Consider the following 19,490-nt stretch of genomic DNA (forward strand, 5'->3'; position numbering starts at 1 on the left):
CAGATGTCCCAGACGTTCGGGCTTTTTGTCAGGCTTTAGTTAGAATCAAGGCTATGTTTAAAACTGTTGCTCCGCCTTGGAGTCTAAATTTAGTTCTTAATATTCTTCAGGGGGTTCCGTTTGAACACATGCATTCCATAGATATTAAAATTCTATCTTGGAAAGTTCTGTTTCTAGTTGCTATCTCTTCAGCTCGAAGGGTTTCTGTATTATCTGCATTACAATGTGACTCGCCTTATCTTGTTTTCCATGCTGATAAGGTGGTTTTGCGTACCAAACCTGGGTTCCTCCCTAAGGTGGTTACTAGCAGGAATATCAATCAGGAGATTGTTGTTCCTTCTCTGTGTCCTAATCCTTCTTCTAAGAAGGAACGTTTATTGCACAACTTGGACGTGGTTCGTGCTTTGAAGTTCTATTTGCAGTCATACCCATAACACCCTCCTGATGCACAAGGATCTGACCTGCGTTTTCCATCAGGGATGGGCAAGATGTCCTGCTCTAGCATTTATTATTCTTTGGGGAAAATGTACAAATATATTGTTTCCCATACAATTCTATACCTGCTCTCTATTGTTTTTTATGTATGGTATAAATTTAATTATGTTTTAGATTCTCTTTATACACATTAAAGAGACATTGAACCCAAATTTTTTCTTTTGTGATTCATACAAAGCATAACATTTTAAGCAACTTTCTAATTTACTCCTATTATCAAATTTTCTTCATTCTCTTGGTATCTTTATTTGAAATGCAAGAATCTAAGTTTAGATGCCGGCCCATTGTTGGTGAACAACCTGGGTTGTTCTTGCTGATTGGTGGATAAATTCATCCACCAATAAAAAAGTGCTGTCCAGAGTTCTGAACCTAAAAAAAAGCTTAGATGCCTTCTTTTTCAAATAAAGATCGCAAGAGAATGAAAAAAAAATTGATAATAGGAGTAAATTAGAAAGTTGCTTAAAATTGCATGCTCTATCTGAATCACAAAATAAAAAATTTGGGTTGTGTCCCTTTAAGGACAGAGGTGTTTTGTTGCTATACAATACATTCTCTTTCATCCAGCTGTCTTGACCAGCAATGCACATGCTCCATGTGCACAAATACAGTAGAAGCTCTCAATGAAACTGTAAGAGTTTTTCTTTAAGTATGTTTGCTAATACAGGTGTCTATTTCTACCAGTTTTGTCCGTCCAGTAACCCAAAGCTATGCATTTGAAATAAATATAAGGGTAAGTTAAAACCTATCAACATAGTGATAACATTATCCTGAAAGTTCCTAATGCATGTCATACAAAGACCATCAGCCTGCAATTAAAGGGACATAAGCGTGCAAAAAGAAAATGCTATTTTTGGCATATAACGTTGTGTTTACCCTGCACTTAAAGGGACACGCAGGTCAAATTAAACTTTAATGATTGAGATAGAGCAGGGAATTATAAACAACTTTCCAATTTACATCCATTAAAAAAAATGTGCACAGTCTTTTTATATTTACACTTTTTGAGTCACCAGCTCCTACTGAGCATGTGCAAGAATTCACAGAATATAAGTATATAAGCATTTGTGATTGGCTGATTGCTATCACATGGTACAGGGAGAGTGGAAATGTACATAACTTTAAAATTTGTTAGAAAAAAATCCAATACTTATTTGAAGTTCAGACTAAGTGCTATTGCATTGTCTTTTTAGCATGCATTTGTTGTTTTAGCAAATCTGATGTATTGACTGGTCCTTTAAAGTTAGTCGGCTCTAGAACAGCAGTGCACTACTGGGAACTAGCTAAATACATCTGGTGATCCAATGACAAGCTAGCTCCCAGTAGTGCATAACTGCTCCCGAGTCTACCTATGCATGCTTTTAACAAAGGCAAACAAAAGAACAAATTAAATTTAATATAAGAAGTAAAGTGAAATGTCTCTTAAAATTGCTCTATCTGAATTATGAAAATTTAATTTTGACTTTCTTGCCTCTTTTAAGACCTTGTAGATTCCTCTTAAAGACTTTTATTATCTTTGCATTAAAATGTATTAATGTCTTCCTAATTCTTCTTTTCTGTCTCCTAATATAGATAATTTTATTTTGTATTTATTAATTTGATAACCACAGATATGCCATTTCCAACACTTTTTGAATATTCAGACAGGTTTATAAAAAATAAAGCATAACAACATCCGACACAGAGCAGTCACTAAGTACAAGTAGTACATATTTTACTTAATCATAGGCTTGCTTTACTCATTACATAAAGAGACACATGTATGGTGTATGACATTATATCCTAACTTAAATGAATGTTTTGTTCCTAGGATGGCTCCAGAGGTAGTGATGTGTGAGACCATGAAGGATGCGCCATATGATTACAAGGCAGATATCTGGTCGTTGGGAATAACACTCATTGAAATGGCACAGATCGAACCACCTCATCATGAGCTGAACCCAATGCGAGTTCTCCTGAAGATTGCAAAGTCAGAACCACCAACACTTTCAGCTCCTTCTAAATGGTAAGGATTGCATATCTACATACTCTTACTGATCTGTGGGCTTTAAACCGCAGAATGCTTGTTTTTTTTTTTACTTTGTTTGCAATTGTCATCATATACTGTGGTCCGTACAGCATTTCTGTAAAATGTCATTTCTCTTTCAGTACCTCTACCACTTGCAGTAGATAGTGCAGAGACAACAGCATTTACATTTTTTGTATTACATTTGGAAATTGCACATACTTTGTCACAAGAAATAAAGTTGTTATAGAACTACCATAAAAGTAATGCACGTTTATTTGTTATTTGGAAAAAATAATATTCTTAAAAATATCTTCCCAACTTCCTTTTGTTGTAAAGTACACTATGGCTTTTACACTGTATGAAGACGTTTTCCTCTCCTCTGCATCAAAACTTGACCCTAAGTAGCCTTTTATTGTGGAACATAGCCAGATACAGTATACCTAAAAATGTTCAAACTCTCTCTCTCTCTCTCTTTTTTTTTTTTTTTTTTTTTTTTTGTTTCTTTTTGGAAGGTCTTTGGCGTTTCGAGATTTCCTGAGAAAAGCTCTGGATAAAAATCCTGAGACCAGACCAAGTGCAGCTCAACTTCTTGAGGTAAGACGACAAACCTTTAATTGGTTGTGCAGAGTACTGCAGTTTTTTAGTTAACTTATCTTAGGCAACAGACAATACTTTTCCAAATCTTTTGATATATGCCATGTACAGAAATAAAAACTGCTATTAACTGGAGTTGATGAAGTCAGGACTGCTGACTTATCTACTTACCAACAAGCCAAGTATGTGAGTGATAAACTAGAATCAGGGCTCAAAATTGCAAGCCCTTAGCTACTACCCAGTCCAAAATGTTACTTGCCACTTTTGATCACACCCACTACCCCCCCCCCCCCCTTCTTTGAATATGTTTAGCCAACGTGAAACACCTTATTGTGCAGTAATTTTTTTAATATTGTTTTTGGTTTGTATCATAAATTAAATAATGCTACATACAATAATAAATTAACAAAAATAAGTGCATAGCAGTTAGCAACATCAACTAGGGTTCTGGGGAAGAAAACAGCTGGACAGAAAAAGGAAGTTGTTGAACTGAGAGAAAGCAGAGAATGTTGACATTAATGTGAGGTCATAGCAGACCCCGGAAATTTTTTTTATAACTCATCTTTCTCCACTCCCTCCTATCTTCAATCTCTCTTTTTACCCCTCTCGTCTCTCTCAGGCCAAATCTTCGCTTTACACTCTCTCTTCTCTCTAATCTCTTCACTCCTTTGTTTTCTCTCCACTCTTTCTTAATGGTATCTTTTTCTCCACTTTCACTTTTCATCTCCAATTTCTCTCTGTCCCTGTTTACCCTCTCATAAGTAACATTCTAAACCCTAATGGGGTCTCTATAGCCCTAGAGGACATAACATATCCTTGCCCTTTCATATATTTATAATATCCCTTTTAGACAATTTTTGTAGACATTCATTTATTAACTTTTACTCGCCACTGTTAAATTTCCACTCGCCAATGGCTAGTGGAAATTTTGAGCCCAGAACTAGATAAACTTTCATGATCAGATAGATGATAGGCAGTTTTAAGAGACTTTCAAATTTACTTCCATTATTAAATTGACAACAGTCTGTACAAATCAGAACGTGACCTATTGTACCTTGCTATATAATTATCTCTAAGGCATCTTTGATTGGAATTGAGATTCATAAAAAGTGATTTTTCATTAATGTGCCAATTAGTGATTTGAATTGCCAGTGTCACATGTGGGCTGGCCACCTATCTACGTATTATAACTTATATCTAGAAACAAAATGTTACTTTATTTCTAAAACATCTATTGTGGATGGCAGAGAGGGCTGCATAAATTGAAATGCAATGTGACGCAGCTTTCTGGGGTAGCCATGTGATATATCCCTCTTATTCATAATTTTTAAAATGTTTCCATTTTGAAATTATGGAGTGTGTCTTAAATGCTCTGGGTGTTCCCTATAGACAAGATCAAAACTAATGTTTGTAATTTCCTACTTGAAAGCACATACTGCTATAATGCCCAGAATAAATGTTTTCTAGAGCTTTGTCTCTCTATTGACAATTCTACAATTGCTCGTATGCTACTAACACAAAATGACAGTTTATGTTTATAATTTACTATTATGTGGTCTTGCAATACTCTGTTCAGTAAAATTGTAGTTTGTTTTTTTTAACCAAATCACTGTAATCCAAGTTAAACTTGAAAATGCTCATTAACACTCTGTAATAGCCGTCTCTTCAGAGTATTAGTATAACCAAGTTAAAAACCACATGAACATTAGAGATGTGCATTTGTTTCTGTGCGAATGCACATTTGTGACGGAAATCGGATTTTCCTTTTGTTTTAGCAAAGCGAATATCTGAATGAAGGCAGCAACGAAAATTAAAGAAAATGAAAAAATACTGACACGAAAATTAAAAAATTACCTTAGCGCGCTCTCTATGCTTTACTTTAAGGTGATTATTGTAGCACAGGTAAACTTTTCACCTGCAGCTTTGAAACATTTACATTCGGTATAACGAAAAATAATATAAATGTTTAACTAAAATTCAGTATTTGTTTAGTTTTAAACTAAACGAGTACTGAATAGTATTCCCTGAATATTCAGAATGAACATTTCTTGGCTGCCCATCTCTAATGTGAATAATTGCTCTAATATATGATCTTCACCCTATAAAGATTTAATCTTGCATCTTGTATGGGTTACTAGCAGTTATATTTATTTAGTGTATTGTGTAAATCCAAAAAGAACCTTTTATAGGTAAAGCTTAATTAATGTGTTTTTTAATAATCTCCTATTCATCTCTACTCCTGTATTAAACCTTTTCCCCTCTATTGTTTTGTCAGCATCCCTTTGTAAGTAAAGTTTCCAGTAACAAAGCTCTGCGGGAGCTGGTAGCTGAAGCAAAGGCTGAAGTGTTGGATGAAATAGAAGAGAACGGGGAACTGGAAGAGGAGGATTCTCCGGACCATCTCTCTGTAAGTTGGTGACCTCACTATCTCGGGAGTCTCACATCCTGTTTTTAATTCTTATTGTGCAAGTAATGTTTCCTTACTGCAACCATGAATTCACATCTTTCCGTTAAAATAATTCTCATTATGACCAAACATTAATAACTGTATCCTACAATGATGGATGTTTTTATGATTTTTCCATATAGAATAAAAGCTTAACGTTTTGCTTTTACATTTGTATTGTATTTAATTTGATATTTTTTGAGTGCATTTTATTATAAAAGCATAATAAAACATTTACCACTTATAAAGCTATAGTGACATTGCTGACTAGGACATTTTTGCATGCAACATAAATTAAACTTTTGTTTTCTGTTAACATGAGTTATAGGTTCCTGACTAATTTTTTATATGTATAATTTGCACGTTTTGCAGCCTCCTGCGGATAGCAAGAATGCAACTGAAGTTATCGGACAATACACTAAGGAGGGTGAAAAGACCAAGGAACATATTAAAGAACCTGTAAAAAATGGGTTAAAACCACCTACCCAGATGACTATACATCCGTCAGATATCCAGATTGACCAGTGTACAGACCCTGGACGTAATAGCAAAGAGGTGCCCAAAAACTCATTGGAAGACAATGTACAAAATCTTCAAGGTGAAGTGAATGGGAAACCTGATATAATCATCATGAACCCACTCATTAACAACATGGGCTCATACAGAAATTCTGTCGGAGAAAAATACAACCAAAACCGAGAGGATGACCATGAATTGGGACTTTCCACAAGCCTCAGGCCAAAGAGCGTCCATTCCGACTGTCCATCTAGTGACAATTTGCCCAATGGAAGCTTGGACTCACCTGCCCGTTTCTTTAGTGTCAGATCTAAGAGAGATTCAGATTCAGGCAGCACCTCTGCTTCTGATAGTATGGACATAAGTATGAATTTGTCTGCAGATTTATCTCTTAATAAAGAGACGGGATCGCTATCGCTCAGGGTAAGGCAGTTACTGTTGTCCCTCTATTACCTTTTTGTAATTTAATGCACTATTACAAACCCATTAAAGAGATATATAACTCGGAAACTTTCTTTTGTGATTCAGGCAAAGCATACAATTAGCTTCCAATTTGCTCCTTTTATCAAATTTGCTTAGTTCCCATAGTATTCTTTTTTTTGTAGAGATACCTATGTTGGTGTCTGGAGCACTATATGATTGGAAATTGTGCTGCCATCTAGTGCTATTGCAAATGGATAACATTCTTGCAAAAGTGCTGCCATACAGTGCTCTAGACATGTCCCTGCTTATCAACAAAGGATAGCAAGAGAAACAAAGTACGTTTTATAAAAGAGCATGCAATTTTAAGCAACTTTCTAATTTACTTCTATCTGAATCATGAAAGAAAAATGATGGGTTTCATGTCGCTTTAACCTATTTTTTATTATATATATATATTGATTATCAATGGTTAGTTGGCAACAAAACCAGATCACATTGTTCTCTTGGCCCTAGTGGGATTTCTGCCATTACAAACACTGTTGTGTATCCCTTCATAATAAAGCGCAGACAGTTAAATGAGACACAGTTTACATTCTTTACTAATTTGTTCTATAAAGGTTCAAAAGAGCAGGGTTTAGAAACATTGGGTCCTAGTGCAATACTTTGTGCTTCCCTTTCTTGAATACTATGCGTCCTGTGTAGTGTATAGAGGCCCCTAATATAAATAATACGGATCCATTCTGTTGGATTAACAAGTGACATCAATATTTAAAAGGACATCATAGAAAATAAAACTGTTATGGTGCTTATGAAAGAGCAGCAATTTAAATATGCTAAATGTAAAGTTAAAGGGACAGTCTACACCAGAATTTTTATTGTTTAAAAAGATAAATAATCCCTTTATTACCTATTCCCCAGTTTTGCATAACCAACATAGTTATATTAAAACACATTGTTACCTCTGTGATAACCTTGTATCTAAGCCTCTGCAAACTGCCCCCTTATTTCAGTTCTTTTGCCAGACTTAAATTTTAGCCAATCAGTGCTGACTCCTAGGTAACTCCACGTGCGTGAGCACAATGTTATCTATATGGCACACATGAATTAATGCCCTCTAGTGGTAAAAAAAAAGTGCAAAATGCATTCAGATAAGAGGCAGCCTTCAAGGTCTAAGATATTGGCATATGAGCCTCCTAGCTTTAGCTTTCAACTAAGAATACAAAGAGAACAAAGCAAAATTGGTAATAAAAGTAAATTGGAAAGTTGTTTAAAATTACATGCCCTATTTAAATCATGAAAGTTCATTTTGGACTAGACTGTCCGTTTAAACTGACAAGAAATTTATGTGCATGAACTATACAACATTAAGAATGACAGCCCCCCCCCCCCCCCACACACACACACAAACACACCCACATGTATTGGCTAAGTAGAACAAGCCTCCACAAACATGAATTACAAAATCAGTTTTATTCAGCACATGAACACATTATTCAATTTAATTCATATTGGCATCTTAAATTTTCAACAATACAAAATGTTTTCATTAAATATAAGAAATTATAGAATGAGGTATATGTATATGATAGTTATTTGTAAAAAAAAAAATTACATTGTGGTAATTTCCTCTGAACATGTTGATCATTGCAAAACAGTTTGTTTAATCTATGATTATGTAAAGGCCATTTAAGGAAGAGAATTGCAAATAGGTTGTATTGTGACATTTCCTGAGACAGTGAAACCAACACATTTTCCAAATAGGGCAGGATATTGCCGTATTAAGGGTCTCTCTAATTCACATGATACATATCTTTATGAGAGTATAATGCTTTATGACCTAAATAAAGGGACAACATTTAGGGATAATATCAATAAATCTAAACTTAAAACTAGTTCACTGTTTAGTGTTAAAAATTAGTGACATTAATTTCTCCAACATAGGTGTGTCCGGTCCACGGCGTCATCCTTACTTGTGGGATATTCTCCTCCCCAACAGGAAATGGCAAAGAGCCCAGCAAAGCTGGTCACATGATCCCTCCTAGGCTCCGCCTACCCCAGTCATTCTCTTTGCCGTTGTACAGGCAACATCTCCACGGAGATGGCTTAGAGTTTTTTAGTGTTTAACTGTAGTTTTTATTATTCAATCAAGAGTTTGTTATTTTGAAATAGTGCTGGTATGTACTATTTACTCAGAAACAGAAAAGAGATGAAGATTTCTGTTTGTATGAGGAAAATGATTTTAGCAACCGTAACTAAAATCCATGGCTGTTCCACACAGGACTGTTGAGAGCTACTAACTTCAGTTGGGGGAACAGTATGCAGTCTCTTGCTGCTTGAGGTATGACACATTCTAACAAGACGATGTAATGCTGGAAGCTGTCATTTTCCCTATGGGATCCGGTAAGCCATGTTTATTACGATCATAAATAAGGGCTTCACAAGGGCTTATTAAGACTGTAGACTTTTCTGGGCTAAATCGATTCATTATTAACACATATTTAGCCTTGAGGAATCATTTTATCTGGGTATTTTGATATAAGAATATCGGCAGGCACTGTATTAGACACCTTATTACTTAGGGACTTTCCCAAAGCATAAGCAGAGCCTCATTTTCGCGCCGGTGTGGCGCACTTGTTTTTGAGAGGCATGGCATGCAGTCGCATGTGTGAGGAGCTCTGATACTTAGAAAAGACTTTCTGAAGGCGTCATTTGGTATCGTATTCCCCTTTGGGCTTGGTTGGGTCTCAGCAAAGCAGATACCAGGGACTGTAAAGGGGTTAAAGTTTAAAACGGCTCCGGTTCCGTTATTTTAAGGGTTAAAGCTTCCAAATTTGGTGTGCAATACTTTTAAGGCTTTAAGACACTGTGGTGAAAATTTGGTGAATTTTGTACAATTCCTTCATGTTTTTTCGCAATTGCAGTAATAAAGTGTGTTCAGTTTAAAATTTAAAGTGACAGTAACGGTTTTATTTTAAAACGTTTTTGTACTTTGTTATCAAGTTTATGCCTGTTTAACATGTCTGAACTACCAGATAGACTGTGTTCTGAATGTGGGGAAGCCAGAATTCCTATTCATTTAAATAAATGTGATTTATGTGATAATGACAATGATGCCCAAGATGATTCCTCAAGTGAGGGGAGTAAGCATGGTACTGCATCATTCCCTCCTTCGTCTACACGAGTCTTGCCCACTCAGGAGGCCCCTAGTACATCTAGCGCGCCAATACTCCTTACTATGCAACAATTAACGGCTGTAATGGATAATTCTGTCAAAAACATTTTAGCCCAAATGAACACTTGTCAGCGTAAGCGCGGCTGCTCTGTTTTAGATACTGAAGAGCATGGCAACGCTGATACTAATATCTCTGAAGGGCCCCTAACCCAGTCTGATGGGGCCAGGGAGGTTTTGTCTGAGGGAGAAATTACTGATTCAGGGAACATTTCTCAACAGGCTGAACCTGATGTGATTGCATTTAAATTTAAGTTGGAACATCTCCGCATTCTGCTTAAGGAGGTATTATCCACTCTGGATGATTGTGACAAGTTGGTCATCCCAGAGAAGCTATGTAAAATGGACAAGTTCCTAGAGGTGCCGGGGCTCCCAGAAGCTTTTCCTATACCCAAGCGGGTGGCGGACATTGTTAATAAAGAATGGGAAAGGCCCGGTATTCCTTTCGTCCCTCCCCCCATATTTAAAAAATTGTTTCCTTTGGTCGACCCCAGAAAGGACTTATGGCAGACAGTCCCCAAGGTCGAGGGAGCGGTTTCCACTTTAAACAAACGCACCACTATACCCATAGAGGATAGTTGTGCTTTCAAAGATCCTATGGATAAAAAATTAGAAGGTTTGCTTAAAAAGATGTTTGTTCAGCAGGGTTACCTTCTACAACCAATTGCATGCATTGTCCCTGTCGCTACAGCCGCATGTTTCTGGTTCGATGAGCTGATAAAGGCGGTCGATAGTGATTCTCCTCCTTATGAGGAGATTATGGACAGAATCAATGCTCTCAAATTGGCTAATTCTTTCACCCTAGACGCCACTTTGCAATTGGCTAGGTTAGCGGCTAAGAATTCTGGGTTTGCTATTGTGGCGCGCAGAGCGCTTTGGTTGAAATCTTGGTCGGCTGATGCGTCTTCCAAGAACAAGCTACTTAACATTCCTTTCAAGGGGAAAACGCTGTTTGGCCCTGACTTGAAAGAGATTATCTCTGATATCACTGGGGGTAAGGGCCACGCCCTTCCTCAGGATCGGCCTTTCAAGGCAAAAAATAAACCTAATTTTCGTCCCTTTCGTAGAAACGGACCAGCCCGAGGTGCTACGTCCTCTAAGCAAGAGGGTAATACTTCTCAAGCCCAGCCAGCTTGGAGACCAATGCAAGGCTGGAACAAGGGAAAGCAGGCCAAGAAACCTGCCACTGCTACCAAGACTGCATGAAATGTTGGCCCCCGATCCGGGACCGGATCTGGTGGGGGGCAGACTCTCTCTCTTCGCTCAGGCTTGGGCAAGAGATGTTCTGGATCCTTGGGCGCTAGAAATAGTCTCCCAAGGTTATCTTCTGGAATTCAAGGGACTTCCCCCAAGGGGGAGGTTCCACAGGTCTCAGTTGTCTTCAGACCACATAAAAAGACAGGCATTCTTACATTGTGTAGAAGACCTGTTAAAAATGGGAGTGATTCATCCTGTTCCATTAAGAGAACAAGGGATGGGGTTCTACTCCAATCTGTTCATAGTTCCCAAAAAAGAGGGAACGTTCAGACCAATCTTAGATCTCAAGATCTTAAACAAGTTTCTCAAGGTTCCATCGTTCAAGATGGAAACCATTCGAACTATTCTTCCTTCCATCCAGGAAGGTCAATTCATGACCACGGTGGATTTAAAGGATGCGTATCTACATATTCCTATCCACAAGGAACATTATCGGTTCCTAAGGTTCGCATTCCTGGACAAGCATTACCAGTTTGTGGCGCTTCCTTTCGGATTAGCCACTGCTCCAAGGATTTTCACAAAGGTACTAGGGTCCCTTCTAGCTGTGCTAAGACCAAGGGGCATTGCTGTAGTACCTTACTTGGACGACATTCTGATTCAAACGTCGTCCCTTCCTCAAGCAAAGGCTCACACGGACATCGTCCTGGCCTTTCTCAGATCTCACGGATGGAAAGTGAACGTGGAAAAGAGTTCTCTATCTCCGTCAACAAGGGTTCCCTTCTTGGGAACAATAATAGACTCCTTAGAAATGAGGATATTTCTGACAGAGGCCAGAAAAACAAAGCTTCTAGACTCTTGTCGGATACTTCATTCCGTTCCTCTTCCTTCCATAGCTCAGTGCATGGAAGTGATCGGGTTGATGGTAGCGGCTATGGACATAGTTCCTTTTGCGCGCATTCATCTAAGACCATTACAACTGTGCATGCTCAGTCAGTGGAATGGGGATTATACAGACTTGTCTCCGAAGATACAAGTAAATCAGAGGACCAGAGACTCACTCCGTTGGTGGCTGTCCCTGGACAACCTGTCACGAGGGATGACATTCCGCAGACCAGAGTGGGTCATTGTCACGACCGACGCCAGTCTGATGGGCTGGGGCGCGGTCTGGGGATCCCTGAAAGCTCAGGGTCTTTGGTCTCGGGAAGAATCTCTTCTACCGATAAATATTCTGGAACTGAGAGCGATATTCAATGCTCTCAAGGCTTGGCCTCAGCTAGCGAGGGCCAAGTTCATACGGTTTCAATCAGACAACATGACAACTGTTGCGTACATCAACCATCAGGGGGGAACAAGGAGTTCCCTAGCGATGGAAGAAGTGACCAAAATCATTCTATGGGCGGAGTCTCACTCCTGCCACCTGTCCGCTATCCACATCCCAGGAGTGGAAAATTGGGAAGCGGATTTTCTGAGTCGTCAGACATTGCATCCGGGGGAGTGGGAACTCCATCCGGAAATCTTTGCCCAAGTCACTCAGCTGTGGGGCATTCCAGACATGGATCTGATGGCCTCCCGTCAGAACTTCAAAGTTCCTTGCTACGGGTCCAGATCCAGGGATCCCAAGGCGGCTCTAGTGGATGCACTAGTAGCACCTTGGACCTTCAAACTAGCTTATGTGTTCCCGCCGTTCCCTCTCATCCCCAGGCTGGTAGCCAGGATCAATCAGGAGAGGGGGTCGGTGATCTTGATAGCTCCTGCGTGGCCACGCAGGACTTGGTATGCAGATCTGGTGAATATGTCATCGGCTCCACCTTGGAAGCTACCTTTGAGACGAGACCTTCTTGTTCAGGGTCCGTTCGAACATCCGAACCTGGTTTCACTCCAGCTGACTGCTTGGAGATTGAACGCTTGATCTTATCGAAGCGAGGGTTCTCAGATTCTGTTATCGATACTCTTGTTCAGGCCAGAAAGCCTGTAACTAGAAAGATTTACCACAAAATTTGGAAAAAATATATCTGTTGGTGTGAATCTAAAGGATTCCCTTGGGACAAGGTTAAGATTCCTAAGATTCTATCCTTCCTTCAAGAAGGATTGGAAAAAGGATTATCTGCAAGTTCCCTGAAGGGACAGATTTCTGCCTTGTCTGTGTTACTTCACAAAAAGCTGGCAGCTGTGCCCGATGTTCAAGCCTTTGTTCAGGCTCTGGTTAGAATTAAGCCTGTTTACAAACCTTTGACTCCTCCTTGGAGTCTCAATTTAGTTCTTTCAGTTCTTCAGGGGGTTCCGTTTGAACCCTTACATTCCGTTGATATTAAGTTATTATCTTGGAAAGTTTTGTTTTTAGTTGCAATCTCTTCTGCTAGAAGAGTTTCAGAATTATCTGCTCTGCAGTGTTCTCCTCCTTATCTGGTGTTCCATGCAGATAAGGTGGTTTTACGTACTAAACCTGGTTTTCTTCCAAAAGTTGTTTCTAACAAAAACATTAACCAGGAGATTATCGTACCTTCTCTGTGTCCGAAACCAGTTTCAAAGAAGGAACGTTTGTTGCACAATTTGGATGTTGTTCGCGCTCTAAAATTCTATTTAGATGCTACAAAGGATTTTAGACAAACATCTTCCTTGTTTGTTGTTTATTCTGGTAAAAGGAGAGGTCAAAAAGCAACTTCTACCTCTCTCTCTTTTTGGATTAAAAGCATCATCAGATTGGCTTACGAGACTGCCGGACGGCAGCCTCCCGAAAGAATCACAGCTCATTCCACTAGGGCTGTGGCTTCCACATGGGCCTTCAAGAACGAGGCTTCTGTTGATCAGATATGTAGGGCAGCGACTTGGTCTTCACTGCACACTTTTACCAAATTTTACAAGTTTGATACTTTTGCTTCTTCTGAGGCTATTTTTGGGAGAAAGGTTTTGCAAGCCGTGGTGCCTTCCATTTAGGTGACCTGATTTGCTCCCTCCCTTCATCCGTGTCCTAAAGCTTTGGTATTGGTTCCCACAAGTAAGGATGACGCCGTGGACCGGACACACCTATGTTGGAGAAAACAGAATTTATGTTTACCTGATAAATTACTTTCTCCAACGGTGTGTCCGGTCCACGGCCCGCCCTGGTTTTTTTAATCAGGTCTGATAATTTATTTTCTTTAACTACAGTCACCACGGTACCATATGGTTTCTCCTATGCAAATATTCCTCCTTAACGTCGGTCGAATGACTGGGGTAGGCGGAGCCTAGGAGGGATCATGTGACCAGCTTTGCTGGGCTCTTTGCCATTTCCTGTTGGGGAGGAGAATATCCCACAAGTAAGGATGACGCCGTGGACCGGACACACCGTTGGAGAAAGTAATTTATCAGGTAAACATAAATTCTGTTTTTCCCTTACATGACTGAATTTACCTGCATACAAGTCTTATTTTATACACTAAGTGCTAAATTATTTGGCCTTGATTGTAACCTTCATAATAAAGTAAAAGTAAACAATACTAAAGGGAAATGTAGCAAGTTTTAAATACCCTGTGTTCTGTACTTCATTCATTACTCTCCCCTTCTGTCTTTTAAAGTTTCACTTACATGGAAACTAAAATATTTTAATAGTTTTTATTTGAATAATTTTAAGATTATTTTGAAACACCAGCAGAGACTTGTAGTCTTTTATACCATTTAAGAGAATAAAATTTTAGCAGCAATGCAATACTGGGAGCTAGCTGGTGATTGATGGCTAAACGCCTTTTGTCATTGGCTCACCAGATGTGTACATTGTTACTGTGGAGCTTTAATTCCTTTTGCCAGAGTGTTTTATTATTGCACTGTTGCTTCCATGTAACACATTAGAGCATTTTCTTTTTGCAATTTAATGTCCTTTAAGAGGGATATGTTTCTGAATATCTGTTGCATTTATTTATATATTCATTTAGCATGTTAACCTGATTGTAAATTATTCATGTAGACTGCTGACACGTGTGCTTGTAGCCTCAATGTGACCTTTTCCTGACTATATTTGACTTGCCTGTTTTTTCTTTTTTTAATTCCTGAAACGCTATGACTGTTTGTTTTTCTTCCTGCCAGGTTGCATAGATGATTAACTCTGTCACGCTGCACTCTCCTATGTATGGTGTAGGACCAGTTCTGCAGATTTCTTGGCAGAAGTTAAACAAAAAATAGTTCTTGAACATGTTTCAGATATTTAGCTCACAAAAGACCCTTCAGTCACAGTTAGACATACTTGAACTATGTACCAAGAATTTATCAACCCGCATTAAAATAACACCCTTCGGTATCTGCACTGTGTTTACACATACAAGTAAGCTTCTGGTGATAGAGGGAGTCATCTAATTAGCAACAAGAGTGCACTTTACTCCTGTAGTGAAAGGGAGTTGCTCCTTGTAATGCAGATGTGTTTACAGAACACAGGATTGCAAATATTGTATCTGTGCTTAAAGGGATATGAAAACCCAAATGTTTTCTTTCATGATTCAAAAAGAGCATGCAATTTCTTTCTAATGATACGGTGAGTCCACGGATCCTCAAATTACTATTGGGAATATCACTCCTGCCCAGCAAAAGACGCGGCAAAGAGCACCACAGCAAAGCTGTTAAATATCCCCTCCCTTCCCTCCAACCCCAGTCATTCTCTTTGCCTACGTTCGAGCAAGGAAGTGGTAAAGCTTAGGTGTTAGAAGATTCTTCAAGCAAGATTTTATTATTTTTAAGTAGTACAAGATTGTGCTGCTTTGTCCTAGGGTGTAGCCATAGTCCATATCAGTCTCTTCAGTAGAGCAGTGGTGGCTTTCAAGCAATGGGAACTTGTGGGGTATAATCATCACTGCGCCTCCCATATATTTAACTTCAAAAGCCTGAGTAAGATTGCTCAGTCTTTGCGTTTTTTCAACAGGTCCATGTGAGGGATCGTGCCTTTTAAACCTAGTGAGCTGGCTTGCTGCCGGGCAGATTTCTAAAAGTAAGTGTTAACTTTTTATTTTTCTTGGAATGTATACAGAATAAAAGATAGCACTTTAAAAGTACTACTGGGACAAAACACATCCTCCTATGGCTTAGTGGATAATTTTATTATGGGCAGTAATGGCAGGCACTGGGGACGAGGCGATAAGGCTCAGAGGTGGCGTTTTTATTTATTTTTATATCCGACAGCTTTGCAATACATTTGGCCAAACTGGAGGTTAAACTTATAATGACCACGATGGGCGGGGTTAGCTGAGGCAGCAAATTTTGTTGCGCGCCTTTTTTCCCATACACTTTCTGTGTTCCGGAGCGGAGAAGCTTTGTCACAGATATTAATAGTGTTGCAGTTACCGGACTTCAATTGACAGAAAATTAGAAGTTGAGTCCGGTTCATCTAGCATATTATTCACTCCGGTGTCAGGCAGGCAGGTAAACACCTCCGCAAAGCTTAGCTGAGGTGTAGAGGTTGTCCAAAGTGTTTTATTTTTTTTGTAATACCTTTATTATTTTGTTGTAGAAAAATAAAGCAGTTTCATTTTAAAATTTAAAGGAACAGTAACTTTTTTTTTGTGGGATATTTTCTAAATAAAATATCAGTTTGTTTATATATTTATTCTGTTTATTGGGGAATAAAGATGGACCAAGAGACACTGCAAGATGTTACATGTTCTTTATGTTTTCATGCTAATGTGGAACCACCAATCCCTTTCTGTTCTTCATGTATTGAGAGAACTTTACAGTTCAGGGATAGACTTTTTTCTGAGCCAACATTGTCTAGGGCGGATGCTGTTCAGGAGTCTTCTGTCAATGTACAAGATATGCCGCAGCTTTCTCCTCAAATGTCCCAAAATTTATTGTCCACTCATCCAGTGCCCTGCGCTTCCTCTCTTACTCCATCTGGAGATATGTTGCAAGACATCGCTTCCCTCATGTCCTCTGCAGTATCTGATGCGCTGTCTGCTTTCCCATGCTGCAGGGAAAGCGCAAGAGGAAATGTAAACAATCAGTAGGTAAGGTTGCTGACACAGTCGTGGCTATTCCGAATGCCCCCTCCCAGAAATCTGAGGAGGAAGATACTTCGGTAGCATCTGAGGGTGAAATCTCAGACAGTGTAATTCCTTCTGCCGATACTGAAGTTGTATCCTTCAGGTTTAAGCTAGAACAACTCCGTTTGTTACTTAAGGAGATTTTGTCTACCCTGGACGACTCGGACACTACTGTCGTAGTCAATCCTAAGAAGTCTAGTAAACTAAACAAATATTTTGATGTACCTTCCATGGTGGAGGTTTTTCCTGTACCAGATCGAGCTACAGAGATTATTGCTAGGGAATGGTAGAGCCCGGGTATCCCTTTTTCTCCATCCCCTATATTTAAGAAGATGTTTCCTATAGCAGACTCTATCAAGGAGTCTTGGCAGACGGTACCCAAGGTGGAAGGGGTAATTTCCACGCTAGCTAAGAGGACCACTATTCCCATAGAAGATAGTTGTTCCTTTAAGGATCCTATGGACAAGAAATTAGAGGGGTTACTCAAGAAAATGTATGTACACCAGGGTTTACAATGGCAACCTGCTTTTTGTATTGCTACCGTCACTAGTGTGGCAACATACTGGTTTGATGCATTGTCTGATTCTATTCCGACAGACACTCCCCTCGAAGAGATCCAGGATAGGATCAAGGGCCTTACGTTGGCCAATTCTTTTATTACGAATGCTTCCCTACAGGTTATTTAGCTAGGAGCAAAAATATCTGGTTTTGCCGCATTTGCTCGCAGAGCCTTATGGTTGAAATCCTGATCTGCGGATGTGTCATCTAAGTCTAAGCTTTTGGCGATCCCTTACAAGGAAAGACCTTGTTTGGGCCGGGTCTGGCTGAGATAATTTCCGACATTACGGGAGAAAAAGGTCATTTTCTCCCTCAGGATAAGAGGAATAAGCAAGAACAGTCCAAGCCTTCTTGGAGGTCCAACCAGTCGTGGAACAAAGGAAAGCAATCTAAGAATCCTGCCAATGACTCAAAGTCAGCATGAAGGGTCTGCCCCCGACCTGGATATTGTGGGGGGCAGACTATCCTTCATTCAGGCTTGGGTTCGGGATGTTCAGGATCCCTGGGCGGTGGTCATTGTGTCCCAGGGATACAAACTAGAGTTCAAGACTGTTCCTCCCAGGGGCAGGTTTCTTCTCTCAAGATTATCTGTAGACCAGATAAAAAGAGAGTCGTTCTTACACTGTGTTTAAGATCTTTCCGACCTGGGAGTGATGGTTCCTGTTCCAATGCAGGATCATGGTCTGGGATTTTACTCCAATCTGTTCGTGGTTCCCAAAAAAGAGGGAACCTTCAGACCAATTTTAGATCTCAAAAGTCTAAACAAATTCCTCAGTACCGTCCTTCAAGATGGAAACTATTCGTTCCATTCTTCCCTTGGTTCAAGAGGGTCAATTTATGACAACGGTAGATTTAAAGGATGCGTACCTGCATGTTCCCATCCACAGGGACCATCACAAGTTACTGAGGTTTGCATTTATAGAAAAACACTTCCAGTTTGTGGCTCTTACATTCGGCCTTGCCACAGCTCCCAGAATTTTCTCAAAGGTTCTGGGATCCCTGTTGGCAGGGCTCTGATTGTGGGGCATTGCAGTGGTGCCTTATCTAGACGACATTCTGGTTCAGGCGCCATCCTTTCAACAAAATCCCACACGGAAATGTTATCCTTCCTGCGATCTCACGGATGGAAGGTGAATTTGGAAAAAGAGTTCCTTTGTTCCAACTAGTGGATCTGTCTCCACGATTACATCTGGTGCAGGAGACGAGGAATTATCTTCTTTGGTGGTTGTCTCAGGAACATCTCTCCCAGGGAACCTGCTTCCGCAGACCCACCTGGGTGATTGTGACAATGGACGCCAGTCTACTGGGATGGGGAGCAGTCTGGGGCTCTCTAAAAGGCTCAGGGGACATGGACTCGGTCGGAGGCTGTTTTACCCATAAACATTCAGGAGCTGAGAGCAATTTTCAATGCTCTTCTGGCCTGGCCTCAGTTAACTTTGGCCCAGTTTATCAGGTTCCAGTCGGACAACATAACTCCAGTGGCTTACATCAACCATCAGGGGGGAACTCGGAGTTCCTTGGCCATGGCAGAGGTAGCCAAGATAATTCAGTGGGCGGAGTCCCACAACTGCTGTCTGTCGGCGATCCACATCCCAGGAGTGGACAACTGGGAGGCAGATTTTCTGAGCAGACAGACCTTTCACCGGGGGGAGTGGGAACTTCATCCGGAAGTGTTTTCCAGCTTGATTCTCAAATGGGGACAGCCGGTGCTGGATCTCATGGCATCTCGTCAGAATGCCAAGCTTCCGAGGTATGGGTCGAGGTCAAGGGATCCTCAGGCGGTACTAATAGACGCTCTGGCGGTACCTTGGAATTTCAGTCTCGCATACCTATTTCCCCCGTTCGCTCTTTTCCCTTGAGTCATTGCACGAATAAAACAAGAAAGGGTGTCGGTGATCCTCATAGCACCGGCGTGGCCTCTCAGGATCTGGTATGCAGACCTGGTGGAGATGTCATCTCTTCCACCTTGGAGACTTCGATTGAGAGAGGACCTTCTACTTCAAGGCCCCTTCCTTCATCCAAATCTAG

General features: G+C 40.1%; 1 protein-coding gene across 1 annotated transcript in view; it reads left to right on the top strand.

Moving 5' to 3' along the window:
• Positions 1-2,302: 2,302 nt before the first annotated feature.
• Positions 2,303-19,490, top strand: part of LOC128643792 (serine/threonine-protein kinase 10-like) — a gene marked incomplete at its 5' end in the record, with an annotated part of 161,281 nt that continues 144,093 nt past the window's right edge. The window contains 4 exons of the mRNA XM_053696605.1: positions 2,303-2,497; positions 3,013-3,094; positions 5,370-5,501; positions 5,913-6,479. Of these exons, the coding sequence (XP_053552580.1) occupies positions 2,303-2,497; positions 3,013-3,094; positions 5,370-5,501; positions 5,913-6,479 (976 nt within the window). The remainder of the gene's footprint in view (positions 2,498-3,012; positions 3,095-5,369; positions 5,502-5,912; positions 6,480-19,490) is intronic.

The sequence above is a fragment of the Bombina bombina genome, unplaced genomic scaffold, assembly GCF_027579735.1.
Source record: "Bombina bombina isolate aBomBom1 unplaced genomic scaffold, aBomBom1.pri scaffold_769, whole genome shotgun sequence".
NCBI lineage: Eukaryota > Metazoa > Chordata > Amphibia > Anura > Bombinatoridae > Bombina > Bombina bombina.